The sequence below is a fragment of the Hesperophylax consimilis genome, chromosome 1, assembly GCF_061612785.1.
Source record: "Hesperophylax consimilis isolate HC1 chromosome 1, BYU_Hcon_1.0, whole genome shotgun sequence".
Lineage (NCBI taxonomy): Eukaryota > Metazoa > Arthropoda > Insecta > Trichoptera > Limnephilidae > Hesperophylax > Hesperophylax consimilis.
In genome coordinates this window covers 12,936,695-12,963,688 of record NC_142836.1, presented here as the reverse complement: position 1 = coordinate 12,963,688, position 26,994 = coordinate 12,936,695, and the positions used below count along the sequence as shown (strand labels likewise).

The following is a 26,994-nucleotide window of genomic DNA, read 5'->3' as shown; positions in this document are numbered from 1 at the left end:
TAACTCATTAAGTTAAAGTTTTCATGTTCTCGTACAGATTTTTTGCCAAATTATGTAGTTGATACCTACGATAAAAATGCTACCTGAAAAATACATCTAATTATTGTATTACACAATTAATTTTTCGTAATTTTTAAATAGTTCTTCTAAAGTTATTCTACTTATTTTGAGGTTATTTAAGAAAATGAAACAAGTATAATTATTATTCATGTATATTTTGCAAAATTTGCTTATTTTAAGGACGGAATCTTTTTTTATAATATCTACGTACACGATACAAAACAAAAATTAAATTAAAAATAAAACTCACGTTACATATTAAAAAATCGTAGATAAGTTTGTATTTTTACCGACAGGTGGATTTCTTAGTAATATTGGACGCAAATTGGTGCTTAAAATATCAAACTCGTTAACTTATGAAACCTTTTCAAATATACCTTTTGGGCACTTGTCATTACAATCGAATCGAAGACTTGAGCTATCCCATCAGGCAAAATGCTATGATATCAACATTATGGCCTCAGAATAAAGAGTTATTCTTTATTCCATGTAAATGATTAAGGCCTCTGATTCGGAAAATTTACAAACGCTAATAATTATCACTCGATTTTTTCAATCACTTAATGGATGAACTAAATATTTACAAATTATCGGTCTTCAATGCGAAAACTATAATTATCATAAAATATTTTCACTGTCAAACAAAAACATTATTTACGCATTTATTTACATCGATTCATAAAACGGACAATAAAACTAGAATATTTATCAAAATATATGTACAAATACCATTTTACGTTTACAATATGCATTGAAAGCAATACGAAGAGATCAAATAATATTGAATTAATCGAAAATTAAGAATATTTTGAACAGTGAAATTTTTTGCATTTTAAACAGTGGCGTAGCGACCTAAAGTATAATAAGGGCAGCCGCCTGCGGCAATACAACATTAATAGTAAAATTAAAGTATAATATAAATGTTGTTATACGCAGTTAGATAGAGCGTATTTTAATGTAGGTAAATTCGTTGTCCAGTTTCCATGGTTGTCAGGCTGCCCGGTATTTGTCACAACGCCACTGATTCCAAATTATTGATTCATAATAATTATTGTCACTTGAGTATTTTGATAAATCACATACCAAAAATTGCGATATGAAATATACAAATTACCATGTCAGAGAAACCGTAAATTCCATGACTTTAGAAGCCATTAAGTAGAGCTCGGGATAAAGGTAATAAGTAATGCGTTGAAAACAGTTGAATAACATAATGCGTATATAAATTATATTGTGTTGCACAAAGTATTGCAAGGAAGGAACAATATCTCAGACGGTTATTGACACCCCCCAGCGATAAATCCCTATTTATGTTTTAAATTCTTTATATTTTATAACAAGACAATTTTAACACCTTCAGTTCCTGGGAAAATTTTGTGTTTTATTTTATTTTTTAAATCAGAGATTTAATCGGACACAGTTATTTGAATTAAGGCAACAGGTTTCGGTGACAAAATGGTTTCACTTTATGTCATCAAAAAGTGACTGGTAATTCTCATTATGCAAATTAAAAAAAATTTCAACAATGGAAATAGGGGGGTTAGGTATAAGCAAACAGATGGGTGCCACATCTACCAATTGTTCGCAGCCATGTGGGTTGAATATAATATATTTATTACCCCCTTCGATGTAAGTTATAAAAAAAAATTATGTCGCATTGAGTACCACTTACCCTGTAATAAGAGAGTTTTTGTTAAATATAATTCAAAAGTAGAAACACATCACGATGGGAAGTAATATTCTAAAAGTATAAAGACATGCTTTTAGAAGATTACTTTCAGTGTTGCTGTGTTTGTACTTATTATTGTTTATCTTCTAAAAGTATAAACACAGTAATAAAAATAAAAAAACAAAAAAAAAACAGGAATCGATAACCTTAGTAAGAGATCACAAGAAAAGAAAGAGAGAACATCTACGAGACACTTCAACAATTTAACCTACACACAACACTTGATTTACTATGATTTAATTTAATGTTCATTAATTACACAATCCAAATAAATCTCTGCCTAACATTTTTACTTGAAGATGATCACAGTGCATGATATTAAATTCTTAAAAAAATAAACTGTCGAGCAGAAGCATGCGTGACTCGATTCCAGTTATTTGTCTAAGTCACTAGCATCCACAATACTGTCTATCGGATAGTTTGAGTTAATGATATCGTGTAAGGAACTGACACTGTTGGTTGCACCAGGTCCAGAAATAGGGAGGGTGCCCCCGAGGTTATGGGTAAGGCTGTGTCTCCTGAGGTCACAGTTTCTTCGGAAGACCTTGCCACAGGATGAGCAGTTGTAGGGCTTAATATCGGTGTGGGTGAGGAGATGGGTCTTGAGATTGGAGCGCTGGTTGAAGCTGCGACTGCAGACGGGGCACTTGTGGGGAGACTCCTCCATGTGCAGGATCTTGTGCACCGCCAGCGTGCGCGACTGGCAGAAGCCCTTACCGCATTCCATGCACTTGAATGGCTTCTCCTTGGAGTGGATATATCTGAGGAAGAGAGAATACTCTATTAGCCTTTGATAATTTATACAAGATGTTAGTTAGTTTCAGAACAAAGAGCCCAGTGAATGAACACCAGAGATAAATGCAAACAAAATCAAACCCATCATTGTCTATATTTTTTAAAGTTTTGGTTTGACATATATGGTCCAAATCAAAAACAAAAAACAACATGAAATTAATAAAGAAGATGATCCTCGAACTGAAAATTACTGTTTTTTTCTTTGTCCCTATGATACATCTTATACAAACATGGAAATGATGTTTGTGTAACATATATAATTTAGGTGGCGGGTATGGGTACCGCCGCCACGGCAACCATTTATTTTATAACCAACACCAGCCATAGGTCACCCCAAGTGGTTCACTACGTTTGGTCACATAACAGGAGTTCAACAAATGAGGTGTGTTCAGGTCTTGGCGGCGGATGCGTCTTCCCACCAGCGTGGCGAGGAGAGGCCAGTCTGGAGAGGTCTTTTGAACTCTCCAGCTAGTCTCTCTCGACCCGTCGTCTTGCAACCCGGCTGGACGGATGGATTTGTACGTCCGTCACTCATGGACACACTGACCCCTAGATTACTACCACCCCTCATACCTTTTTCCTGCCTAAAATTACCCTTATTCCCTTTGTTGAAAATACCCTTCACACAGCATTCCCAAAGATGACATAGGCCCTAAGGGAAATATTTTCCTCAGAGCCTCCTGTGTGGGGTTAATGTAATAAATATTTATATATCTTTAAGAGAAACGGATGTGCGGCCCTTTTCAAACAAACCTTTAATTTGGGTTTGGGGCCAAAATGCCCAACCAAATTATATTATTTACATATATATTATATATATTTTTTTTATGAAAACGTTTAGCAAATATACAGTACGAATATTAATGTGCTAGTTTATTTATTTGTGTTTAAAATTATGATACATTAAAGAATTCAATGTTGTATGATTTTCGAGGCAAATTTGTGAGATTTTTTGTGAGTTAACTGTAATTAATAAAAAATAATCCCTCTATTGATAAAATGAAAAAAATAAGAAACCCTTATTTATATACTACAAATCTGTGTTCCAACAATTGGTCGTTCGTAATTAAAATTTACTTTCATCGAAACACTTTTTTAAAATTTTTATTTATTTTGTATTTCATTATATTAAATAAATAAAATATTTATCAAATAATTGCTTTGATTGACTCAAATATAATGAAAAAAATAGTTTTTAAATGGTCCATAGGGTTTTTATAATTTAAAACACAAATAAACAAAGGTGCAAAAATCCATAGATACTAGATTGTTATAACCTCATAATTTTTTTTTTATTTGTTTGGGTATTTTACATATATATATACACACGGACAACGGTCAGTGAAGAATATGGTGCTTTCATCAAGTTATTCGTATATTGGTTATGACGTAATACACGGATATCAGATTGTCAGAATAGCTCTCGTGTGTTAAAACGACACAAGCGTATTAGTTTACGAAAATTAGTACAGTGCGAAAATAAAACAACAAGAAAATTATCTTCTAGTTTATTGTTGAGTTTATTAAATGTAATATTAATTAGATTCACACATGTTCAAAAAAGAATTAGCCAATTTTTTAAAATCCAAATCGTAGTAAAGTACCCAAGGCAAAAAAACACGCAATGATAATAATAATACAATTAATTTTAATTTGTACCTTTGTGCGTTTATCGTTTTTGCACCAGTGTATGTTAATTTATCTGATTAAAATTACACAAATTTTTTCATTTTTATACGTACATACATAGATTTCTATTCATGTAGAGGAGAAGAAAAAAATCAGTAGAAATAATCTCATGAGCCGCCAACAGATGAAGTCAAAACATCACTGGATGGCTAGTTAAGTTATGAAGAACTGTTAGAGTAAAATTATGTAATGGGAGGTCAACTATTAATGATGGATCGACATGGATGTCTATAAACATATCCGTACAGTTACAATGAAATCGTTTGTGTGATTTATGAGCATTTTGAACCGGCCTGTTCATAAATCAGTGTTCCGGTAATATTTCAAAATCCCACTTGAACGACTGTGAACAGATGAATAATCACAATATGGATTCCGTATATTCTAAAACATGCAACCCTTGATTGAATGATTGAGAAGCGATTGCCAAAACAGCCTCGACGGAATGCTGAGACATTAAAATATACCAAAGTATACCTAAAAATCTAGTGCCGTATCGTGCTGAGAATTGTCCACCAGACCACGAATTAAAACCTTAGGCTTAATTAGAACACGAGGATTTTGTAGATTACGGTTTAATTTCCCGTCACAGTAAACACAATATTATGTATCTTGATTGATTAGTTACTTATGTATATATATATATATTAAAATTAATTAAATCTAACTCATAACCTAACTATCCATAGCAGAACATAAAATATTTATATGACAAAATAATGTTTTTTTTCTAGAGTGCAAAGGGTTAAAGAACAAAAATAAAATATGACGAATGTTTTGGAAGCAGGTAAATACTTGTAAAATGAATCTCTTTAGCACGTACTAAAATAAAATACAACTTCGTAGAGTATTAATGTGTTCGTATCAAGGTCTATATTTTGGGATCTATCATATTATTTATGTGCGGTAAAAAAGAGAATTCATAACAAGTATTCGACCAAAACAGGTTGGGACGTGAAGACTCTCGTTTTTTTTGTATTCCGTGGCTGTTTTTTACGAATGGTAAAATATGTTTAACGAAAATCTAACCTCCTCCGGGCTCGAGTAAATTGAAATGTACAACATGTTTTAGGGTCTTCAAGAGATCGATTATTTCAAACTACTGCTGGGAAATTGAAGTATAATGTCAAAAGAGTTATTCTATCTTCTTGCTGTTGATAGAAAATTATTGTGATAATCTTAGTCTCTTTGTTCTAGGAGCCCTATGCACTGTTTAAATTTGATGACGTTAGAATGGGCCCTCACACGCGACTGCACTAATTTCTGTGAGAGGTAGATTCTCGTAAGAGAAAGAAAACCTTTGGAAATTTAAAAATTTTAAAACAAACTTAATTATTTCTGAACTTCAGTAAAGAAAGTTCAGAAAGTCATTATCTTCGTCTGTCTGTTTGTGCGATCAGTTCTTCTAAACTATGCAACGGATTTTGATAGAGTTTTCACTATCACGTAGAAAATTATTTCGGGAAGGTTTGTATATGTATAATACATGGATATTATATTGAATAAAAGTAGAGAAAAGTGGAGTAACGCCGGGTACACGTCGGCTAGTTAAATAATAGTATATATGTAAAAAATGGGATAATTTGGATAGCACTGTTTTATGTGAATTTTACAAATTTCATATTGTTTTTTACAAATAGAAAAAAAAATTAACTTAAGTTACTCGACCTGAAACTAAATTAATACTCAGAAAATGTACACGAATTGCAATTTTTTAGGAGATGCCAGAGCAAAAAAAGATGATAAGGCGAGATGAGGCTCTAATAAAGACGATTTTCTCGAGGTTTACATTTTAATTAAATCCGGCGAATTCGTAACGATTTTTTTTTCGAGCGATCCCTGCGAATATAAGTAATTTATATTTAAGAATTATTAAAGCAGTACTTTACCTTTAAAACATTTTACGGTTTGAAAATTATATGAAACGTTTTTCATCTTATGACATCATCACTTATGTCGTTTAATATTCCCACTTTATTTTAGAGATTTTCTAGGGCAAATTCAACGGCAGGTCTGTCCAAAACACCAGGGCAGCGCGTCGCTTATTTTCGTGCATGGCTTCATTTTACGACTTTATTTTAGGGTATTGTCTCGACTTAAAGTTATTTTTCTAAATTTCAACCATATCAAAGAAAAATTGTTTACAAGTGACCCTTGCAACCTCCCGAGCAATTACGTTGGAATTACAAATTTTCGTCTAGTACCAATATAACCTACCCACCATTCGAATCGAAATAATCAGAGTAAATAAAAAATTTAAACACATAAACTGTATATTAAACTTACACTTTTTAAATGACACCGAATCTATAAAATTTCACTACTTCGAATCTCTTCAAACACGACGTTTAATTTATAATCAAATCTGAAAGAAATTTTGAATAGAAGTAAATTAATGCGTGAGTATGGAATGTATTGGGAGCATCTCCTATCCTTATCCAATATTCCTTTTTGTCTCCCCTTTACCCAATACGTTTTAAGACACAAAAAAACTCCATTCATAAGCAAATTTAGCATAAGAAACATATTTGATTTGACTTCAATAAATCCCAAAATTTTAAATTTATCTTTGTATTCTATGTATAAAATGTTTGATTCTCACAAATCATTAAAAAAAGTAACATTCATTCCACAGCACGAAACCATATAGATTCCATACAGATTTTTTAACCAAAGTATTCTAAAGGGTTGGCCACCTCATATAGGATGTAACACGAAACCTCACGGCTAGACCACGGCTCCATGTTATGTTAAAGTGCCCTTTAATTACATTGGATACGGATAACAAGTGTCATTCTCATTTGACGGCGCAGGAGATCTCTGCCGAGAGCTCGCGCCCATTCCTGTTACCTGTTGCTCAGACATTTGTTGTTAACCAATACACAGTTTGGAGGGAACAGATTAACTTAAACACTGACTTAATAAGTGAAGATGCTAACAAATTATTGGTAAATATGAAATAGGTCTAATAGACGAAGTGAGCGCCTTAAAAACGTGCCTGGGTGTTTTGTTTATTTACGAGTAGATTTTTAAATGTATCTATACACTTATTTTAGTGTTGTAATTGTTTTGTTGAATGGAACCACGTAAGGGGGGCGAATATAAATAAAAAAATATTTTACTAGGTACAATAGAAGTGTTTCAATTCATGTATACAAGCTGAATGCGCATATATTTGAAAAACTTTAACCAGCAATTCTGAGCATATTTGGAGTAAAAAATGTAGATGTCATTTTGTTGTTAAAATTAAAAACCTTTTTTTCTACCACACGTCACCACTGATCACACTGCTCGCAAAAGATCACGTGTTATGCGCTGTCATGTGTGTATGGTGTTGGTGGAACGAGACGGATAGCTTATCACGTGACGCGTTAGGTTGTAACCGGTGGCGACGTGTGATGGAAAAATATTTTTTTTTTATTTTCCTTGAAAAACAAAAATCAGATAGCAAAATAGCATGATCTGCATTTTTACTCCAAATATCCTCAGGAATCGCTGGTAAAGGTTTTTGGGTACATGCTCATAAAACCTATAGAGTTATTACGTCCAGAAAACTATTTATAACTATGAGAAATGTGGGATTCGATTGAAATTGAGTCAAAACTAAATTTATTGATATGAACCTGAAAGGTCTTAAAAATAAGCGTGATATGTATTTTTAACGTATAAATTGATGATTTCACGATATTAAAGCAAAGTTGTTTTAATATCCATAAAGCGATAAAAATAATATTGTAGGCCTTTAAAACATTTTCGTTAAAATAACAAGTTAGGTTTAAACGGAACGATTAAAATAATCAATCAAGTATACATATTTTTTACATTACCTTAGGAGGTCTATGTCATCTTTGGTGATGCTGTGTGGAGGATCTTTTTAGAGAAAGGAAGGAAGGAAGTTCTGGGAAGGAAAAAAAGGTAAGAGGGGTGGGTAGGAATGTGGGAGTCAATGTGTCTTGGAGTGACGTATGAATTCATCCCTCCCACCGCAGTGCAAGGCGATGGGTGGAGAGAGAGTCCGGCTGGAGAAGTCAAAGGGTCTTTCTACACTACTCTCTCCCGACTCGCCACGCAGTAGGTGGGCAAATAAACCCGGACACCCCCGCTAAATCACCAAAAGTAGCGAACCACTTGGGTTGACCTATGGCAGGAGTATTGGTTATCCAATTTCTGACAGCAATTTTTCATTTATCACCCGAAGTTTGAATATCTACTAACATAATATATGACTTAAATGTCGAAACGAAATCATTACCAAATATTAAAAAAACACATTGAATGATAAAAATATTTAAAATTGAAACATTTTTAAACTGAAGGTCAATAAATTTTATTTGATAAAACATCCGATTTTAAAAACAAATACCAAATAGTTAAATATACCTATTTTGATAGAGGTAAATTAACCATTCTACAACGTGAAACTAATAAATTATTTCCACCTCTAAGATAATTATTATCAATAAACTACAAACTATTGTAGATCTAACGAATCGATAAAATAACAGTTAAACAAATACAGCTGTGAATAACGAAGCCAGTGATTAACGAATTAATAAGTAACAATTATTTCTAACCCTTCAACGAGCCTTGGGATATGTGTTCTTCCCAGGTAAGCGTTAACCAATCTGCATTTCGTTAATTGATGGGTATTATTTTTTCTAATGTGTGAATAGTAAAACCGATGTATGTTATTACTGTGTTAAATGTGTTATTAAAAATATTGATCGTGGCAATGAAAATGAGATATAGTTGTCAAAAATGTAAATGAAATTGTAAAACTATATCTGATATTTGAAATTATAAACAGATTTTCATAACTTTCGCAGAAGTTTATATTTTATTTTATTTAATTTAATTTTTATCTAAGGAGAAAACGTAGACATAGACAGTAAGTAATTAAGCATGTTCCGTAACGCCAATTGCTTTTGACAGGCCGTGTACTAACCAATCGTATCGTCAGGATTTGAACTGTTTAGTTTAAGTTCGCACAAGTCAGCTAAAACGACGGAAAGCCGTGAGCCCAGCCAGTCGCACAAAAACCGTTCGTCCCGTCATAACAACATTGCCGGTTCCTTATCGAAATAATTATCTTACGTATTTTTTATCGCAATTTAATCTAAAATAACGAGTGCTACCAACCACGCTAAACGTTCCAGTGCTGACAGATGATGCTCACTATGCAGATTTCACCATCTCCTCCCGGTAAGTTGATTGTGAATTAACGTTATGCATTGTGTTCTCGCATCGCCTGTCACAAGCTATATAATTAATTTATACTTTATCTGTGTGGAATAGCCCTGTAAAGGGCGGCTATTCCAACCCCTGTTCGTTTTTCGAACATTTTTGGTGCCGAAACCAGGGAACTTTAAGATTATAATCTATCTATGCCAAAACGGATATATGCTGTGGAATGTTTCTTAAATTTTGAATAATAATCAATTCGAACAGTAATTAGGTAGGTACCTAGCTCTTGAGTATTTACGACCTACCGCGCATATAATTATAATAGATTAAATTATTATCATTTATTTCGTTTATTTACGACCATAGTATTTACGATTTCATAGTATTTACGACCTACCGCGTATATAATTATAATAGATTAAATTATTATCATTTATTTCGTTTCGTTTTTAGGTACGTTTCCAATCGCGTTTATTCAACATGGCCCCAGCCATTCAAACATTGCGCCGGAAACGGACATTAGCGAATAATAGGTTAGTCAAGACACATGAAATAGCAAAAAGCGCTTTGCACGATGCAACTAAGTGCAACTTATTGTTAGCGCATTATACTACTCTGGAAAAGATAGTTCTTGAATTTGAAACGTCTCACGCGGAAATATTAGCTTTAGATGACACAAACGAAATTGATGAGGATAAAATTCGTGAAACCTTTGACGAGATGTATTATCAAATTGTCGAAATTTACCAGGAGTTAACCAGTCAGCCTCTCGATTGTAAGACCGCGAATGCGTGCACAAACGTTAAATTACCAAAAATAAACATTCCAATATTTTCTGGAAATGTCAAGCAATGGCCCGAATTTTACGACATGTTTAACGCTCTGATTCATGAAAACAAATCTTTATCCAACATCGAACGCATGCAGTATTTGTTCTCATGTTTATCTGGAGAAGCTTTAGGGTTAATTCGGACATTTCCAGTACAAGGAGCTCACTACGTTGAAGCATATCAAAGATTAATCGCGCGCTATCGTAACGCGCGTGAACTCGCCTTTACGTGTTGGCGGGAAATGCTAAATTTAAATTTTCCGCCTAACGATCCTTTTGAATTTCGTCGCGTGTTCGATGTATTTAATGAGGATTTAACAATTTTAAAAGAATTGGATCTCCCAATAGATAATTGGGACTTCGTGCTTTGTTATTTAATTCTGTCGAAATTAGATTCACCTACAAGATGCGCATTCGAACAACTGCAGTCTCCTACCGACCTGCCTTCATATTTGAAACTCAAAGAGTTTCTTTATAACAAATGCGAAGCTCTTGTACGAGACTTACATTTTTCGACTCGCGATAGCAGTACTATTGACAAACCTCTTGCACGGAACTTTAATCAGGCTGCCAAAAAACGCACTTCAGCGCTTCTTTGCGATCTTAAGAAAGGACAGCCTAAAACAAATAGGTCCTCGAACTCCACCACTTATCTGAAATGCTCCTGTTACGGGGAAGACCACTCCATTTCCAAGTGCAAGGTATTTGCACTCAAGTCAGTTCAGGATCGCCTACAGTTTGTTCAATCACACCGTTGGTGTTTCAATTGTCTTCATTCTTCTCATTATCTTAAAGATTGTAAATCTTTGTTTACATGTCAAAAATGTCAGCAAAAACATCATACTTTGCTCCATCGAGACGAAAACGCTTCTTTGGAAGATCAGTATCAACACTCCACGGCGTCTACGGACCAGGAGCCTTCTTCCGACTCTAAAATTCAGGTCCTCACCAACTTAGGAGACAAGTCCATAGTACTATTGTCAACCGCCAATGTTGGCATTCGCGATTCATCCGGCCGTTTCCAAACCTTTCGCGCATTGATCGATTCGGGCAGTCAAGCTCACTTCATCACCGATCGTGCTGCGGAGCTCGTAGGCATCCCTCGTCAAGCCAGTTCTCAGAGAGTTAGCGGCTTAGGCCAATCTTCCGCAACCACGTCAGGAGTCATTCAATTAGAGATCGGTGTTAAGGGACGGGTTCTCTTCAACATCAAGGCACTTACGCTGCCAAGTATCTGTGGCAACATGCCAACTGTTCGTCTAGATAAGTCATCGTGGCATCAGTTGAGAGACTTGCCTCTTGCCGATCCTGACTGTCACAAACCGGGACCGATTGATCTTCTTCTGGGTGCTGAGGTTTTCTCTTGTCTTCTGAGACCTGGTAATGTGAATGGTGGTCCACGTCAGCCATCAGCTTTCAATTCTGCATTTGGTTGGCTTCTTCTAGGTTCAATTGGTTCGGACACTGCTCACGAAACGAAATCTTTCATCGTTACTAACGAGGACCGGCTCCACGAAGAGGTCCAGCGACTGTGGGAGTTAGACACCATTCCCCAGTCTTCACACCTCACTCATGAGGAACAACTTTGTGAACAAATGTACTGCACTGACCACTCACGGGACGGATCTTCGGGAAGATACATCGTATCCTTGCCTTTCCGAGAAAGTGGAAGGGATATCTCTTTTCCAGGGTCGCGTGAGATCGCTTTACGTAGATTCCATTCACTCGAGCGCAAACTCATAGCAAATCCAACCTTACGTGAACAATATTCTGCTTTCATGACTGATTATTTACACAGTGGTCACATGACTCGTGTTCCTGGAAAAGATTTGCACAAGGGAAAGTATCACATACCTCATCATTGCATTCTTCGTCCAGGCGGCACTAGCATTTACTTAAGAGTCGTTTTCGACGCCTCAGCGACGGATGTTAACGGATCCTTGTTAAATGATACCTTGCTTATCGGTCAAAAGCTTCAAAAGAACCTGCTGGAGCTTTTGCTAAAATTCCGTATACCATCGGTAGTGTTTACTGCTGATGTACGACAAATGTATCGCCAAATATTGGTTCTAGAACCAGATCGCGCTTTCCAAAGAATATTTTGGCGTTTTCATTCGTCGGAACCCTTCCACGAGTACCAACTAAACACTGTAACCTATGGTGTCTCCTCCGCCCCATTTTTGGCCTGTCGTACTGTCAAACAGTTGACCAAAGATGAAGGTTATGATTTACCGCTAGCGCGTCGTGTGCTAACTTCGGATATTTACATAGATGACATCGTTACCGGTTGTAACAGCTTAGAACAAGCTCAACAAACGAAAACCGAAGTTATCGAGCTGTTTAAACGAGGTCAATTCGAATTGCGGAAGTGGGCTAGTAACAAACCAGAATTACTCGCCGATCTGCCTCCGGAATACTGCCTCAATGACTTGGTGTCCATGGATGTTGATAACTCTCACATTCTCAAGGTATTGGGATTAAAGTGGGAGCCACGACATGATACATTTTCATTCGAAGTCCTATGCCTCGATCGCGAGTGCACTAAACGCACTATCCTCAGTGAAGTCGCTCGGGTTTTTGACCCTCTCGTTTTTCTATGCCCTTTGACGTTTTTCGCCAAATCCCTAGTACCAAAGTTGTGGGTTCTAAAGGTTGGGTGGGATGACACCCCCCCTGTTAAAATTGTTCGTCAATGGGATCGTTATACTAAACAATTACCGCTCTTGAAGTCGTTCAAGATCCCTCGATGGGTGTCATTCCCTCACATGGAGTCGTGTCAACTTCATGGCTTCTCAGATAGTTCGGAACTTGGATATGGCGCGGTAGTTTACTTGCAAATCATGGATGTTAACGATAAAGTCCAAATATATTTGGTTTGCGCCAAGTCTCGAGTCACCCCCACAAAAAAGATTTCATTGCCTCGCCTTGAACTGTGTGCGGCAGTTCTTCTAGCAGATCTATTAAAATTCGTCAAAGATTTATACGTACCATTGCTTCAGATCTCCAATACCTTTGCGTGGTCGGATTCAACCATCGTGCTCGCCTGGTTACGTTCTCTTTCGTGTCGCTGGAAGACTTTCGTGGCTAACCGTGTCAGTCACATTCAAGATGCCCTCGAAGGGACTTCCTGGCATCACGTGTCATCTGGAGATAATCCAGCGGATGTCGCTTCTCGTGGTCAATCTCCAGCCGATCTGATCGATAACACGTTATGGTGGGCGGGGCCTTCGTGGCTGATCCAGTCATCCGATTCTTGGCCGTTGTTCGATGGCAATTTCGACGAAATTGAACTTCACTCTGAGGAACGAGTTCGATCTTTATTTGTCCAACAGGACGAAAATCTGGTGGACCTATTATTAGTTAAATTTTCTTCGATTCGGAAGATCCAACGCATTCTCGGTTACTGTCTTAGATTCATATACAACCTACAGAATAAAGAATCTCGTCGTTTGTATCTTCCATTAAACCGTGCCGAAATTCACACTTCACTTTTGACAGTAGTTAAACGCACTCATCATGTACATTTTAATAATGATATCACACGCTTGAAAGAGGGCAACCTTATGTCGAAACAAATGCGGAAGCTTAATCCCTTCATTGACGACCACGGTGTGCTCAGGGTGGGTGGCAGGTTATCTCAATCTGGGCTCGAATTCGAGTATAAACATCCTGCCCTATTTCCTCGCGAATCTAAGCTTACTTCTCTTGTGATAGACGCTCTACATCGAGAACATTGTCATCCAGGCCCCGACGGCGTTGTTCGTATCGCTACGGTTCGTACATCGAATGGTTCTCTTCTCACGAGACCATTACCCAAATTGTGTCCATTGCCTAGTCAATGTGACTAATCATTTTCGCTTCCGCGGCGCATTCTTTCTTATCATTTTCATTATTATTATTAATATATATTTTTTTTCTTTTTCTTCTCTCTTTTCACTGTTTCTTCGTTCACGCAACGTTCCACAGCATTGCCCGTTTTGTTTCTAAATTTTATTTAAAATACACGTTGTTGTATTTTGGTGGGCGGAATGTTCCGTAACGCCAATTGCTTTTGACAGGCCGTGTACTAACCAATCGTATCGTCAGGATTTGAACTGTTTAGTTTAAGTTCGCACAAGTCAGCTAAAACGACGGAAAGCCGTGAGCCCAGCCAGTCGCACAAAAACCGTTCGTCCCGTCATAACAACATTGCCGGTTCCTTATCGAAATAATTATCTTACGTATTTTTTATCGCAATTTAATCTAAAATAACGAGTGCTACCAACCACGCTAAACGTTCCAGTGCTGACAGATGATGCTCACTATGCAGATTTCACCATCTCCTCCCGGTAAGTTGATTGTGAATTAACGTTATGCATTGTGTTCTCGCATCGCCTGTCACAAGCTATATAATTAATTTATACTTTATCTGTGTGGAATAGCCCTGTAAAGGGCGGCTATTCCAACCCCTGTTCGTTTTTCGAACAAGCAAGTATGTATTTATTGGGTTTTAATAGGATAGGTATGTAAGCAAGATATTTTAAATCACAATTGAAATGATTATATTATTAAAAAGGTATTCAATAACCACCTAACTATGCTATAGCTAACCAGCACGCCGTTTTCCACAGAGGTAGACAGAGAGGATGAACTGCTAAACACCTATTAAGTCTTAACACATATCGTGCTATGTCGTCTCATTCAAACATACCATTCTGACTTAACTCTTATTATTAGATATAATTCTTCGTCATTTAGTCTCCTTATATTCTTAGTTCATTCGCTCTATATGTCCGAAATCCCATGCGTCCGTGCACAAACGTCCCTTTCTTAATCTTACTCACAAAACTTTCACCAGTCTTGCATTCTTTGCGAATCTCTAAAATTTTCAATAATTGGATTGTTCTAATAACATGATGATAAATACACAATATGTTTAAATGCCATGTAAACGTTAAAAAAGACACTAAAAACCTCGTATTTCTTCGTATCCGAACTATTCAGATTGTAAACTTAAAATTCCTCGTTACAAACTGCTCAATTTGCAAACCTTCAATTTTATTAGTAATTCCAAACTATTTTTTATTGTAAATCTTAAATTCTTCGATTCAAACAATTCAAATTGTAAACCTTAAATTCTTCAACCCAAACTATTCGGATCGTAAACCTAAAATTCCTTCCATACTATTCGAATTCAAATTCAAGCTAAGAACATCATTGGAACGATCGTACGCCGGTAAAGTTCGCGCTTTAGGCCTAAAAAGCCGTAGCAAATCTCGCCGCGAAAATCACGATTTATTCCGCCCGTCCCTCTCCGACTAAATAGTTCTCGCATAATCGTGTCTCGCTCTTGCGCCGATAGAGGTTCGTTATTTACGATTACGGGTAATTCTCCGACTGGGCAGGATTCTTATTCATACGGTGACTAGGAACGAACTAAACTACTAAAAAACATTAGCTAGATGGGTAATTTAATTAATGATGTAATATGTAGAATGCAGTTAAAGTTGGGTAGGTACTTGCCTAGTTACCTATTACCTAAACTATTAACTTGGTTAATAATAAAACTATTTTGAATGAAACTTAATAATACGTTGGCATTGGAAAGGGTTATTTTGTATAAAAGAGTACTTATTTTAATTGGTGGACAAAGATTTTAAGATTTTCTTCTGGCTTACTTGACTTTTAACAATCTTTTGTTAAATCAAAGTTATCTGATCGAAAACAATTGAAGACCACAGAGTAAACAATACTGCATATTTTATTATTTTCACAGGTTAAATAGACATTTTAAAGCTCCATAGCTCATTGTGGAAATGACGTAACCGGTGGGAAATGATTGAGATAAACCACAAATTCCACAAAGAAATAGGTTTCCAATTTTTATGATGCTAGACTTCATAGAAATTTTTAGCTGTTCCAATCATCAGACAACTAGATTTGCAGCGTTGAAGTTGAGATTTAACAGTTTTGAGAAATGATAATCACTGTATCTAAACTGTACTGTAAGAAATAATTTTGAAGAAATGTCTGCTGCATTAATTAGTACAGCATTGGCTAACCACTTTGTGGTCACACGGTACAACCAGAACAAGAATGATGTAATTACATAAATGTCGATCGAACAGCTTTCCAGAGTTATTATGCCATTGTTTAATGTTATAATCAAGAGTAATTAAATTAATTAATAAGCCTCACGCTTGATCATATAACGACCGTAAGTAAGAGGATGAGATGAAGATGTTTTATTTTAGAAAACAATTTGAATCCGATTAAAACGCTTTACACTAGAGTAATATAAACACATTAATACATAAACGTCGAAAACCGTAATAAGTTAAAACATTAAAGATTGATTGGAAATGTTTTGGTTTAAGAAAATTAAGTAGTTACCTACTCTCTTGATTAAATTATTGGCTTTTGATTATTTTACAATATTCCTAGAAAATGTAAACTCAGAGTAATAAAGTTAACATTATGTAGATATAGTCAATTATTGCAATATGTAAAATGGTTATAATAAGAAAATATATGTTTTTGGAGAGATTACCATTTAAGGCTCCGTAGTAAGCTCCATTAAAAAAGAAGATGAATTGAAAGGGAAATATGTAAATACGAATGTTAGAGGGAGTGCGGTATTATTGAAAAAATATGAAAGTATTTAATAAAACACGACTCATTTAAAATAGAGCGAAGATATATCGACAAAAATAGATTTAAAAGAAATACTGTGAATACCTATAATACGTTAAATAACAGAACAACATGTGTTTTTAATAATTTGTTTGAAGCATTCTTTACGATTTTTTTCTACCGAGGTAATTTCATATAATTACCATTTCTGCTCTGCTGTATAGATATTATCTTCAAAATTAACATTTTTAATGTGTCCAAGGGAAATATTTTATGAATCAGTAAAATTTTGGTATGAAAGGGCTTAAAAAAGTTATTAGTTACTTATAAAATTGCACGACGGGCAAACTGTAAAAAATATAGTAGGTACAGACTAGAAAAAATCGAGGGTTTAAAATTGTAAGTTAGTATACATTTTCTCGAAATTTTTTTTTTTGTGTTGGTTCTGAATATTATTTATAAAAAAACAAACTGAAATGAATGACGTACCCTGCGTTTTGGGATCTTCTTTGTTACGGTAACTAAATCGATCTTCAAACACCTAAAGGTGACTATTATAGGCAAATATAATGGTAACAACCCAAAAACGCCCTTAATGTGACGATATTATTGATCCGGGAATTTATACAAAGTTTAATAATGATTTTTATTAAACTTTTTAATCGTCTGAACAATTTAATTTTATACGTATTTTCATATAACAATGTGTTCATTGAAAATATAAAAAAAACGCCATCATTAAACAATGTTAAAGTGTGATGCTACGTGTTGAGAATGTGCAATTTATTAGTCAGACCCAACTTATAGATTGTTTTATATTTTTCGATGGGATTGTCACGCTTTTATAGTGTTTCGAACAAAAGTAGAAACATTAAGAATCGAAACCCACATGAATGCAAACATTTAACAGGTGTCTGTTTTTTTTACCCAACCAGTTCTTTTGCAAACAAATAAAAAAAAACCTACCAAAAGAAATATTCGATAAGAGAAAACAAGTTAATGCTTAGTTCTGTGTGGAAATTAAAACACCATCCACCCACGAAATATGAATGCTGACTTTTTAAGAAACTTACCAACAACAACAATTGGTCAATTCAATGCTAAATAAACCAAAAAAATTGATTGATTAAGATTTTTAAGCAAAGCTAAAAAAAGTACGTACACCTACATAGCTTCATTACAATGTTTCCATTACTAGGTTTACCTGCTTGGGACGTTCTTCGAGTATTTTAAAACGTTCAAGAATTCATAGAAGAAAATATAATAAAGAGGTGATTGGTCCTAGCCACCAGGCGGCTAGGATATTCCTCTGGCTAGGATAAACTGAGAGGATAGGTTTACTTGCCATGGTATTAAATTTTTACTGCGTATATTTTGAACCGATGATAATAATAAATAAATAATTACAACGCATTGAATTTTTTTCGAAGAGCCAATAACACCTACTATGTTTATTTTTCATTTGATTACCATAAAGAAATGGGAAGAGTTTAAAAGCTTTTTATTAAAAAAAATCATGTGAAAATAGATTTTTTCCATGAATTGTTTGAAATCACACTACGCAGGTAAATGCTTTTGAAATGCTTGTAAAATAAAGGGATTTCTAAGGAATACCTATTTGTTATGATCACTTCGATGAATATTCTCATTTCAACTTTGAATGGAAGGAACCTAGGTACTTCAAATCAAGCATACACTGATGTAAAAGAACGGATTGATTTAAATGAGAGCATTACCACCTCAGGCGAATATTTTTTCACTCTTACGTATCCACAGGAATTGGCTAGATTCCAAACATAGGACCAATTGCTGACGTATTAGAACCTACCTGTCTAGAACACAATCCACGCTTTAAAGTATGAACCAAACGCTTGTATTTTTTATAGAACATGACGACTTAAGGCCGAATTAAGTGCCTAATCCACTCGCGACCACAAATAGCCGATGATGAATGCATGATTTGTTCCCGTCAGGTACAGGTGTACAGTCGGCGCATGAGGCGTGTGTTAAACGACTAGGTCGCCACACGCCCACTGCCGAAATTATTCGATCGGTTGTATGGCCGAGGATCCATCCTAAAAATCGAGGTGTCTTTACGCCTGTTAACTGAATTATGGTGAAAAAAAACTTGTTTTGTTTTGATGGTATGCATTAAATGTTTGTGATTTGCCATCTAAATACCGTTTAACGAAGGGAATTGCAAACTAAAATACTCCATATTACTGTAAGGGTATTAAAGCTGTTATTATGATGCGTGCACCATAAATATTAACAAGCATCATCTATTTTTTAATGCGTTTTACATTGAACGTTTTTTAAAGATTTTTGTTAATAATATGTTACGCCATTTATTGAAAATAAATAAAAATCCTAAGCTTGTGTATATAAAATAACTGGGGAAGAAAGTTGGAAAATCATTAATAAATATCAAGAATGATAGTGGGCCAAGATTAAATCCTCGAGGAACGCCGGAAGTAACTAAAGAGGGGGTGGTGTAAAGCAATTTAATACTACCTACCATGTTACGATAAAAATGTTTGAAAGTGCCGTTAAATGATCGGAAAATATTTTAAACCTAGAACATAGTTGATTACTTAACTAGATAATTAATACATTATAACTTTTGACAAAAAAACGATGTGACAAACCGTAATCAAAAGGCATATTGTATCTTATTTATGGTTTTGTTTTTTAAAATGATATTTTATCTACAAAAGAAGTACATACGCCCACCTAAGTATACAGTACGTTGTATTGATTGAGTCAGTAAATCATGGGATAATTTTTATCAAATGTAATAGATAGTAATTAAGGCATTATAAAAACATCGATATAACTTACAATCAATAAAATATTGCTTATACCAAAATACGAATAAAAAAAAAATTATTTTAGATTCCCTACTCTAATATTCTACATGTATATTATGTGTCATCGTGGGGATCAAAAATATGTGATTAATGGTTTTTACGAAGTCTTACGAATCTCACCTCGGGTCTAGACAAAAAAAAATCAAATATTCCCTCGGTTGACATTCACTTAATTTCCTATAAATTCGCTGTTTTTAACGTATCACAAAATGAAATATTGTTTTTGAAAGCAGATGAAAGGATTTATGATTTTAATATTACAAAAGGACTTACGCAATTAAAGTATTTAAATGTTGAATGCCAACACAGCTAAAGCTTTTAATATCTATTCTATTTTAAAAAAAATTTTGTACACTTTATTTACCACTTTCTAAAAAACTAAAATAACGTATTTGGTTAGGTAAACGTATTATAAAGGTTATTGCCACTTCATTGGTTTTTCTTTCTTTTAAAAATAATAATTCATAAAAATTGGCAAAACTTGACTGGGTGAACTGTTTGGTGGTTTTTCGTTTTATAAAACTATTTCCAATTAATATGGTAAACTTTTAAATGCAAAGAAAAGGCTTTGTATTCTCTCTTTTTGAATCTGTTTATATTATATGAATACCTCTGGCCATAAAAGAATAGAAAATAGAATGAGTTATATGATGACGTATCGTTTGGTGACAGATGTAACAAGTTGGCCTATACGGACAAAACTTACTGATAAAAAATATTGTTAATTTATTAAGCATCTCTTCAAATTATTAGTTTTCCGGTTAAAAACGGGATTTCAGGTACGTAACGAATGAATTGATAGGTTTCCTAATGAACTTTTAGTAAAATTAAAATGAATTCTTAAGGTGTCGGAACACGTGTTCATAAAAATCGCAACATTTCCGCATTTCGTCATTACATATTATTAAAACAAACACAGGTGCATGAATACGTGTTATTACGACTTAAAGTCGTAATATCTAAAGTTTATCAGGAAGCGGGCTGCACTTTTTAATCGGATTAACAATTAATTGAATAGATTTTTAATACATTAGCAATACTAATTTTTGTTCGTGTTTACAGTTTAGTTAAATGTGTAAAACTGGTCTAATCGTGGTTATCTCTAGTCTCGAGGTAACACGAACCCAATGAGCAAACATCAAACAACGAGTCGTGTGTTTTTTGGTTAGGTCCACTCGTCCACTGGGCCCATGCACCATCTCTTATCGCAACACCTTCCCGTGTGCGAACCCGAAGCAAATTCTTTCTGCAGGTAACATTATCATCTACACCCGCAGTCTGCACCTCTGTAGTCCACACGACCGGGTCGCCGCGTGGGATTTTATTTATTAACGCCGAAACAACTAAAACATTATTTAATATTGTACCGCGGAGGACTGCCAGCATTCTTACCAGCTTTAGGAAGATGTTGAAAATATAACATCATAACTACGTAGAAAGCATAGAAACTGTTTGTATGAAGACAGAAGAGGAAAAATATCTCTAACCGCATCATGGAATCTGCAATCGAATTAATAAGTTAATGAAACTATTTTCACAATAACAGTGAAATTAGATAAATAGCATATGTGGCCTTTTAACATCACAAAATTGGTGAATTCACCAATATTTCTGCAATTTTTAATCAAAATTGCGATTTTCGCAGACGTGGTTCCTTTGAGTTATATTTATTTGAATTAGTTACAGCAACGTTTAACTAACAGATTTATAAGCACGACTGTTAGAATATATATTCTATAACTATTTTATATATTGTTGTTTCTCGTTATATGTGCGATTTAGTGTTATTATTAATATTGTGACGTCGACCTGCTGACAAACTGCTTTAGAAGTTTAGCGGGTGCTTATAATTAAAAATAAAAAAAGCATCAATAGCTCAAAACGTACTAAACAGTCTAATTTCAAACTTCGTGATGATAGCAACCGCATTGTAACTCAAAGAGTATATTTATAAACATAATATTATAACAATAAGTGCTGCCCGTAACACGACATAGTTATTACCGTAAAACACTTTTCGGCACGAGGCCATTGTATCTTTTGCGCACAACTTATCAAAATCTACAACGCCTATAATTATGCAAATGAGGATGTCATCGTACCTCGGTACCTGTGGCTTGGTTCACGCCGTTAACCTTTGTTGTTCGGTCTACAGGAATTCTCCAAAACACACCAGCGTGCCCACTCAAGTCGACGCACAACCGTGCATAGTGCATACCCGACCTCACCACCGTGACGTGTCCAGAGGTAGGTAATTAGAATTAATTAAAATGTTAATTTTTTCTGGTATATTTAAGCATTACATTTGTCTTACAAACGCACGCATGTTCATGCTTCCTACAACTGTTTAATAAAATGTATCTTTTCAACATATGTCTGAAGTAATGAGAAAGCAGTAATGAATGCTTCTCTTGATGAACAAATGGCTGAAGTTTTGCGAAATGTATCCAACCGATTTTAGGAAATATTGTTTTGAGCTAAATGAGTATTTACGTTTTATAAAAATTATATCTGATATTAAAAATATTTGCGATTAATAAAGCGATTTTGAATTTCGTTAGCAATAACGCAACAATATTTAGTTATATTATTGTTTTGGTTCCACCTCTAATTCGATTATAATTTGTACTTTTTTGATTTTGTAAACTACACGCTCCGCGAATCTTCTTTTTAAACGGATCATAAAATTTAAGATGAAATTATAAAATAATTAAGATGTAGCCAGGGCGACAACCCTTCGATGTCTCAATCCTTTTTTGTGACCAAAGGGTCACAGCCTACCTGTGTCCGGGAGGTAACCGAACTTCAAAACTATCTGTCGAAATCGTCTTCTGGGATTTTCCTAAGGTATTCAGATTTCAAGATAAGAAGTTAATAGTTGCGGAAACCAAACCGAGCTCTATTACATAATGGTTAAATAAATATAGTAATATTTCCTTTTTTTCCTCTGGGGGGCAGAACTATTATCTATCTATAAACTCTATCACCTTCACAACATGTTTATGGCGAGATATGATATTGTTGTTCCGAAACGCCATAAATTCTGACGAAATTATCGGTTTTTACCATTTTTATTCGAATGCAAAGTGGATATGGAGATACCATTCGTAAGACGATACAGCCGTATCGCGTTACTTGGCCATATTTTGTATTGCGGCCAACATTGTGACAAGGTGTCTCATACTGAAGTGTCGATAAAAACATTAGTTATGCATTAACCCTGACAGCTGATGGCTTTTGTGGCCCGGCTGGATAAATTCGGCCAGCCGAGGTGTTTAGATTCCAATTGGAGGTGTATCAATCGTATCTCTATGCGTGGCTGAGGTGAAATAAAATAAAAATACGAGATAATGCGGCGCATAGGTGCCCGGGGTTTTAAGGACAACTCATAATGGTCGCTCGTGTGCTGGAATAAATGTTCACTTAATTTATTGTTTATAAAGGAAAAGGTAAACTAATAAATTGGTTTGTGGTTGTGAAATATATTCATATAATATAAAAAGAATGCTATCATCTGTTCGTTGTTTCATTGATTTAGGGTTCTAGGAAGACCAAAATTAAAATAGAATAAGATAATCTTTTATGACGTTGAATTTTTAAAAAGGTATCTAGAGTTTTTTAAGTAACAACTAAAAAACAATGGTAGTTATATTTAATAAAAATTCTATTTTTATGGTGTAAAATTAATTTTGTTTCTGAACAAAATAATTATTTTAACACTGTAATTATTACGTGGAGTATTTATAGCAGTCCATGGTTTGTCAACGTGTATTTTGTCGTTTGTTTACAAATGTCAAAGTCGTGATGACATAAGACGCCATGTGCAAAAATGTGAGCATCTTCCGGTAGAGTGGTGGCTTTCGCAACAGGAGAAAATATTCTGATAAAAATATTGTTAATTTATTGAAAATTTCTTCAAATTATTTGTTATTCGGTTAAGTAGAGACAATACCCTTAAATAAAGCCAGAATCTTAACGACGTAAGTGAAGCCGCCTGAGGTCGAATTTGCCCTACCATATCTCTAGAATAAAGTGGGAATATTAACGATATAAGCGATGAAGTCGTGTAAAAACAATATTCGGCGCGCGGCCCGGCGTAATGGCCGGACCTAAGGTCGACTTTGCCCTAGCAGGCCTAGAAAATCGAACTTTCCGTGGGATTCATTGTAATTATTTTTGATGAACGTATTAATAAAATCTCAAATGTTTCTAGAGGGATTCCTCGGGACGTTACTAATGCATCGTAAAGATAAATAAAATCTGGAGCTAATTTTACAGTTGATAAACGTTTTATGAAGTTTATTATAAGAAATATTTTAAACGTAAGGTCCTGTTTTAATTCATTTTAAATATGAATAACTTACAGCCGAAGGGATTTCTTTAGAAACATTCGATATTTAGTTCATCACAAATAATTAAAATGTGAGCGTCGAGCAAACCCTCCTTGTTAGAGTTTTGTCGCCTCTGCAGGCCCTTAACGAATTAGATGATAGGTTTCCTGATATATATTATTAAATACTATTATTAATATACCAATTAATTTTCGCGACGTCGGAAGTCGGGACACGCGTTCATAAAAATCCTAATATTTTCAAATTTCGTCACAAACATTGTATAACCATTTCTTTTAATGTTGAAGCTTCGGATGGGACAATGCTTTCTTCCAGAAACAAGAAAGTGTAAATAAATTTATAGTATAACTTTGAAAATTATACTAATTATTAGTTAGGTAGGTACCATGTGTTATAAATTATACCTAACAGTAGTGATCGAGAAGTTTATTTCAATAACATATATCAAGTTTGAGACATAATATATAAATATGAAGTGGGTATATATCAAATCAATTTAAAAATGATTATCAGATAATCAGTGCATCACGGCAATAAAAAATATTTAGCTTCTAATGGAATTTATAAGAATTTATGTTCACACGGTTAACCCATTGATTATTCGACGACATAATTTTTACCATAATGTTTCTGTTTCTCAGAATATTATAATGAAAAGACTGAATTCTTATTTTATGTTGGCGTTATCAATGTTTCTCTTAATGTATGTTAATACGGCACTTTAATATCAACCTGTGTCAATAGCCCTCGCTCCAGGTGGTACACATATCATTTCATTGGGTGCTTAACATTTTATCCTTAATACACTCGAAATCGTATACACAATCACTAAAATAAGTCATAAAAAATCTTTATTCACAAATTATAAACCTCAAACGTGAACTTTTAATCACCAATGCTATTAATTCAGTTCAGTTTTTATTCAATTTTAATTAAACGCACGTAATCAGTGACACGGGTTATGAAAAATTCAATAAATTTGAAGACGTATTGATTACAATGCTTAATCATTATGTATACGCGATAACACGCTATTTATTTCATGAGGAATTTCAATAAAATTCAATGAACAAGGTATCCTTTTAACACTCGAATGAAAAGTATGGTGTGTTGTTCTGAAAAGTAGACAACGATGCAAAATTCCTGCATCAATGGGTTGTAAAAAAAGAATAGTTATTTTGTTCGGGCTTACCTGTGGTCTCTGAGGTGATCTTGTCTCCTAAAAGCCTTCCCGCAGATGTCGCAGGAGTAGGGCCGCTCGTCCGTGTGAGTGCGCTCATGGATCAGCAGGTTGTAGGATTTGGTGAACTGGCGGTTGCAGAACTTGCAGATGAACTGCTTCTTCGGCCGAGGAGTTCCCGCCACGGACTTTTGTCGGACGCCGTTGCTCACTGGTTGTATTGCTGGGGGGCTGGGGAGAGGAGTCGTTTTGCTGAGAGTCGATGAAGATATTTGAGGAGGAGAGGCGGCGGCTGAAGAAGAACTTCCAGAAAGCTGCTGGTGGTACATGGCATTCATCAGTAGACTAGGGTAGCTTGTGTCAATCGGAGAGGTGGAGAGTCCGAAACTCGACAATGTCTTTACTTGGTCTAAATGATTATCCAAAGAAAATTCATCATCATTATCTAATAGGCCTAGGTCTTCCACAACTTCTTCTGAGAGATCAATGTCTTCGGTGGTAAGGGTAACGGATTCAGGAGTAGATACATGATCCGCAATGTGAGGAGAGAAGGGTCTGGATTGCGATTCTATGTCGGATTCTGATATTTTAGCACCCGAAGCGGCCAATTTCAGAATATCGTGTTTTCTGGGTGGTGAGGTAGCGACAATGTTTGGGACTGGAGCTGCGAGCCGCTGAAGGGTCAAGTACGACTCCAGGGCTTGCAGGTTAAGTGCCGCAGCCGCTGCTGAAGCAGGTGGCAACAGGGCGGCTCTTTGAAGAGAGCTGACCATCGCGCTCTGCAGGGACAACACAACGCCTTGGAGAAGACTCTCCTGAAGCCGAACTGTTGCGTCCATTCCTCCATCGTTCTTGCTATCGTTAACTTCCAAGGTAAGAACGGAGTTCATCTCTCCTTGGTTCTTGACGTCCTGGATCTGAAGGTTGTTCTTGAGCTTGATGATGGCACTCTCGAGCTGATTGGCGGACTTCCTGGGCATGTCTTCCTGCATGACGGTGGAGCGGTTCATCTCTCGCATCACGTTCCCGGCTCCGCGGCCAGGGCTCCCATGTAGGGCCGTGAACTTGCCGGCGCACTTTATGGTGGTCGGTGATAAGAGAGGCATAAATCGTAATAAAATCCGAATAAAGCGACGCGCAACGCGATATTGATTTAATGCTCTGGAAAGGGCAAACAGTTAACGATCGAGCGGGTGGCGGCAGATAAGTCGGACGGCCGTGTGTTTATGACCGGCTTGGGTTCAGTTATAAATTAATCACACATCTGGGATACTTGCATCAATGTCATATAAAAAAAGGATTTATCTTTTTAACCTTTATTTAAATATCAGATTGTTTTTAAATCACGTACCTCGGTAGTTTTCTCAACGATCACTACAAATATATTAGCGCATTCACTATTTATAACAGTTTTTAATGTCTAAAGTTTCACAAAAAGTTGTTATATTTTCACTGATGGGCAGCTAACACAGTTTAATTTTCAAAAATAAACACTTCTGAATAGGTGAGCACTCGGTTAGGTTCCCGATAGAAGGTACAGAGGCAAGTTGGTTTGTTACGTTTCGTGGATTGTTGGTAGCGCTAGAAAATCGGCGTACGTCCTGCGCGCAAGCGTGACGCCGGGTGACTGAGCGGCCGCAGTGCGCACGCGCCCCCCGCCAGCCGCCATTACACATTTTCAAATCGTTTCATAT

General features: G+C 35.4%; 1 protein-coding gene across 1 annotated transcript; it reads right to left on the bottom strand.

Moving 5' to 3' along the window:
• Positions 1 to 212: 212 nt before the first annotated feature.
• Positions 213 to 26,419, bottom strand: sob (sister of odd and bowl). Its single transcript, XM_089649038.1, has 2 exons — positions 25,313 to 26,419; positions 213 to 2,550 (listed from the first exon to the last, which is right to left on the bottom strand). The coding sequence occupies exons 1-2, from the start codon at positions 26,404 to 26,406 to the stop codon at positions 2,163 to 2,165; spliced, it is 1,482 nt and encodes a 493-aa protein (XP_089505164.1). The 5' UTR covers positions 26,407 to 26,419; the 3' UTR covers positions 213 to 2,162.
• Positions 26,420 to 26,994: the final 575 nt, after the last annotated feature.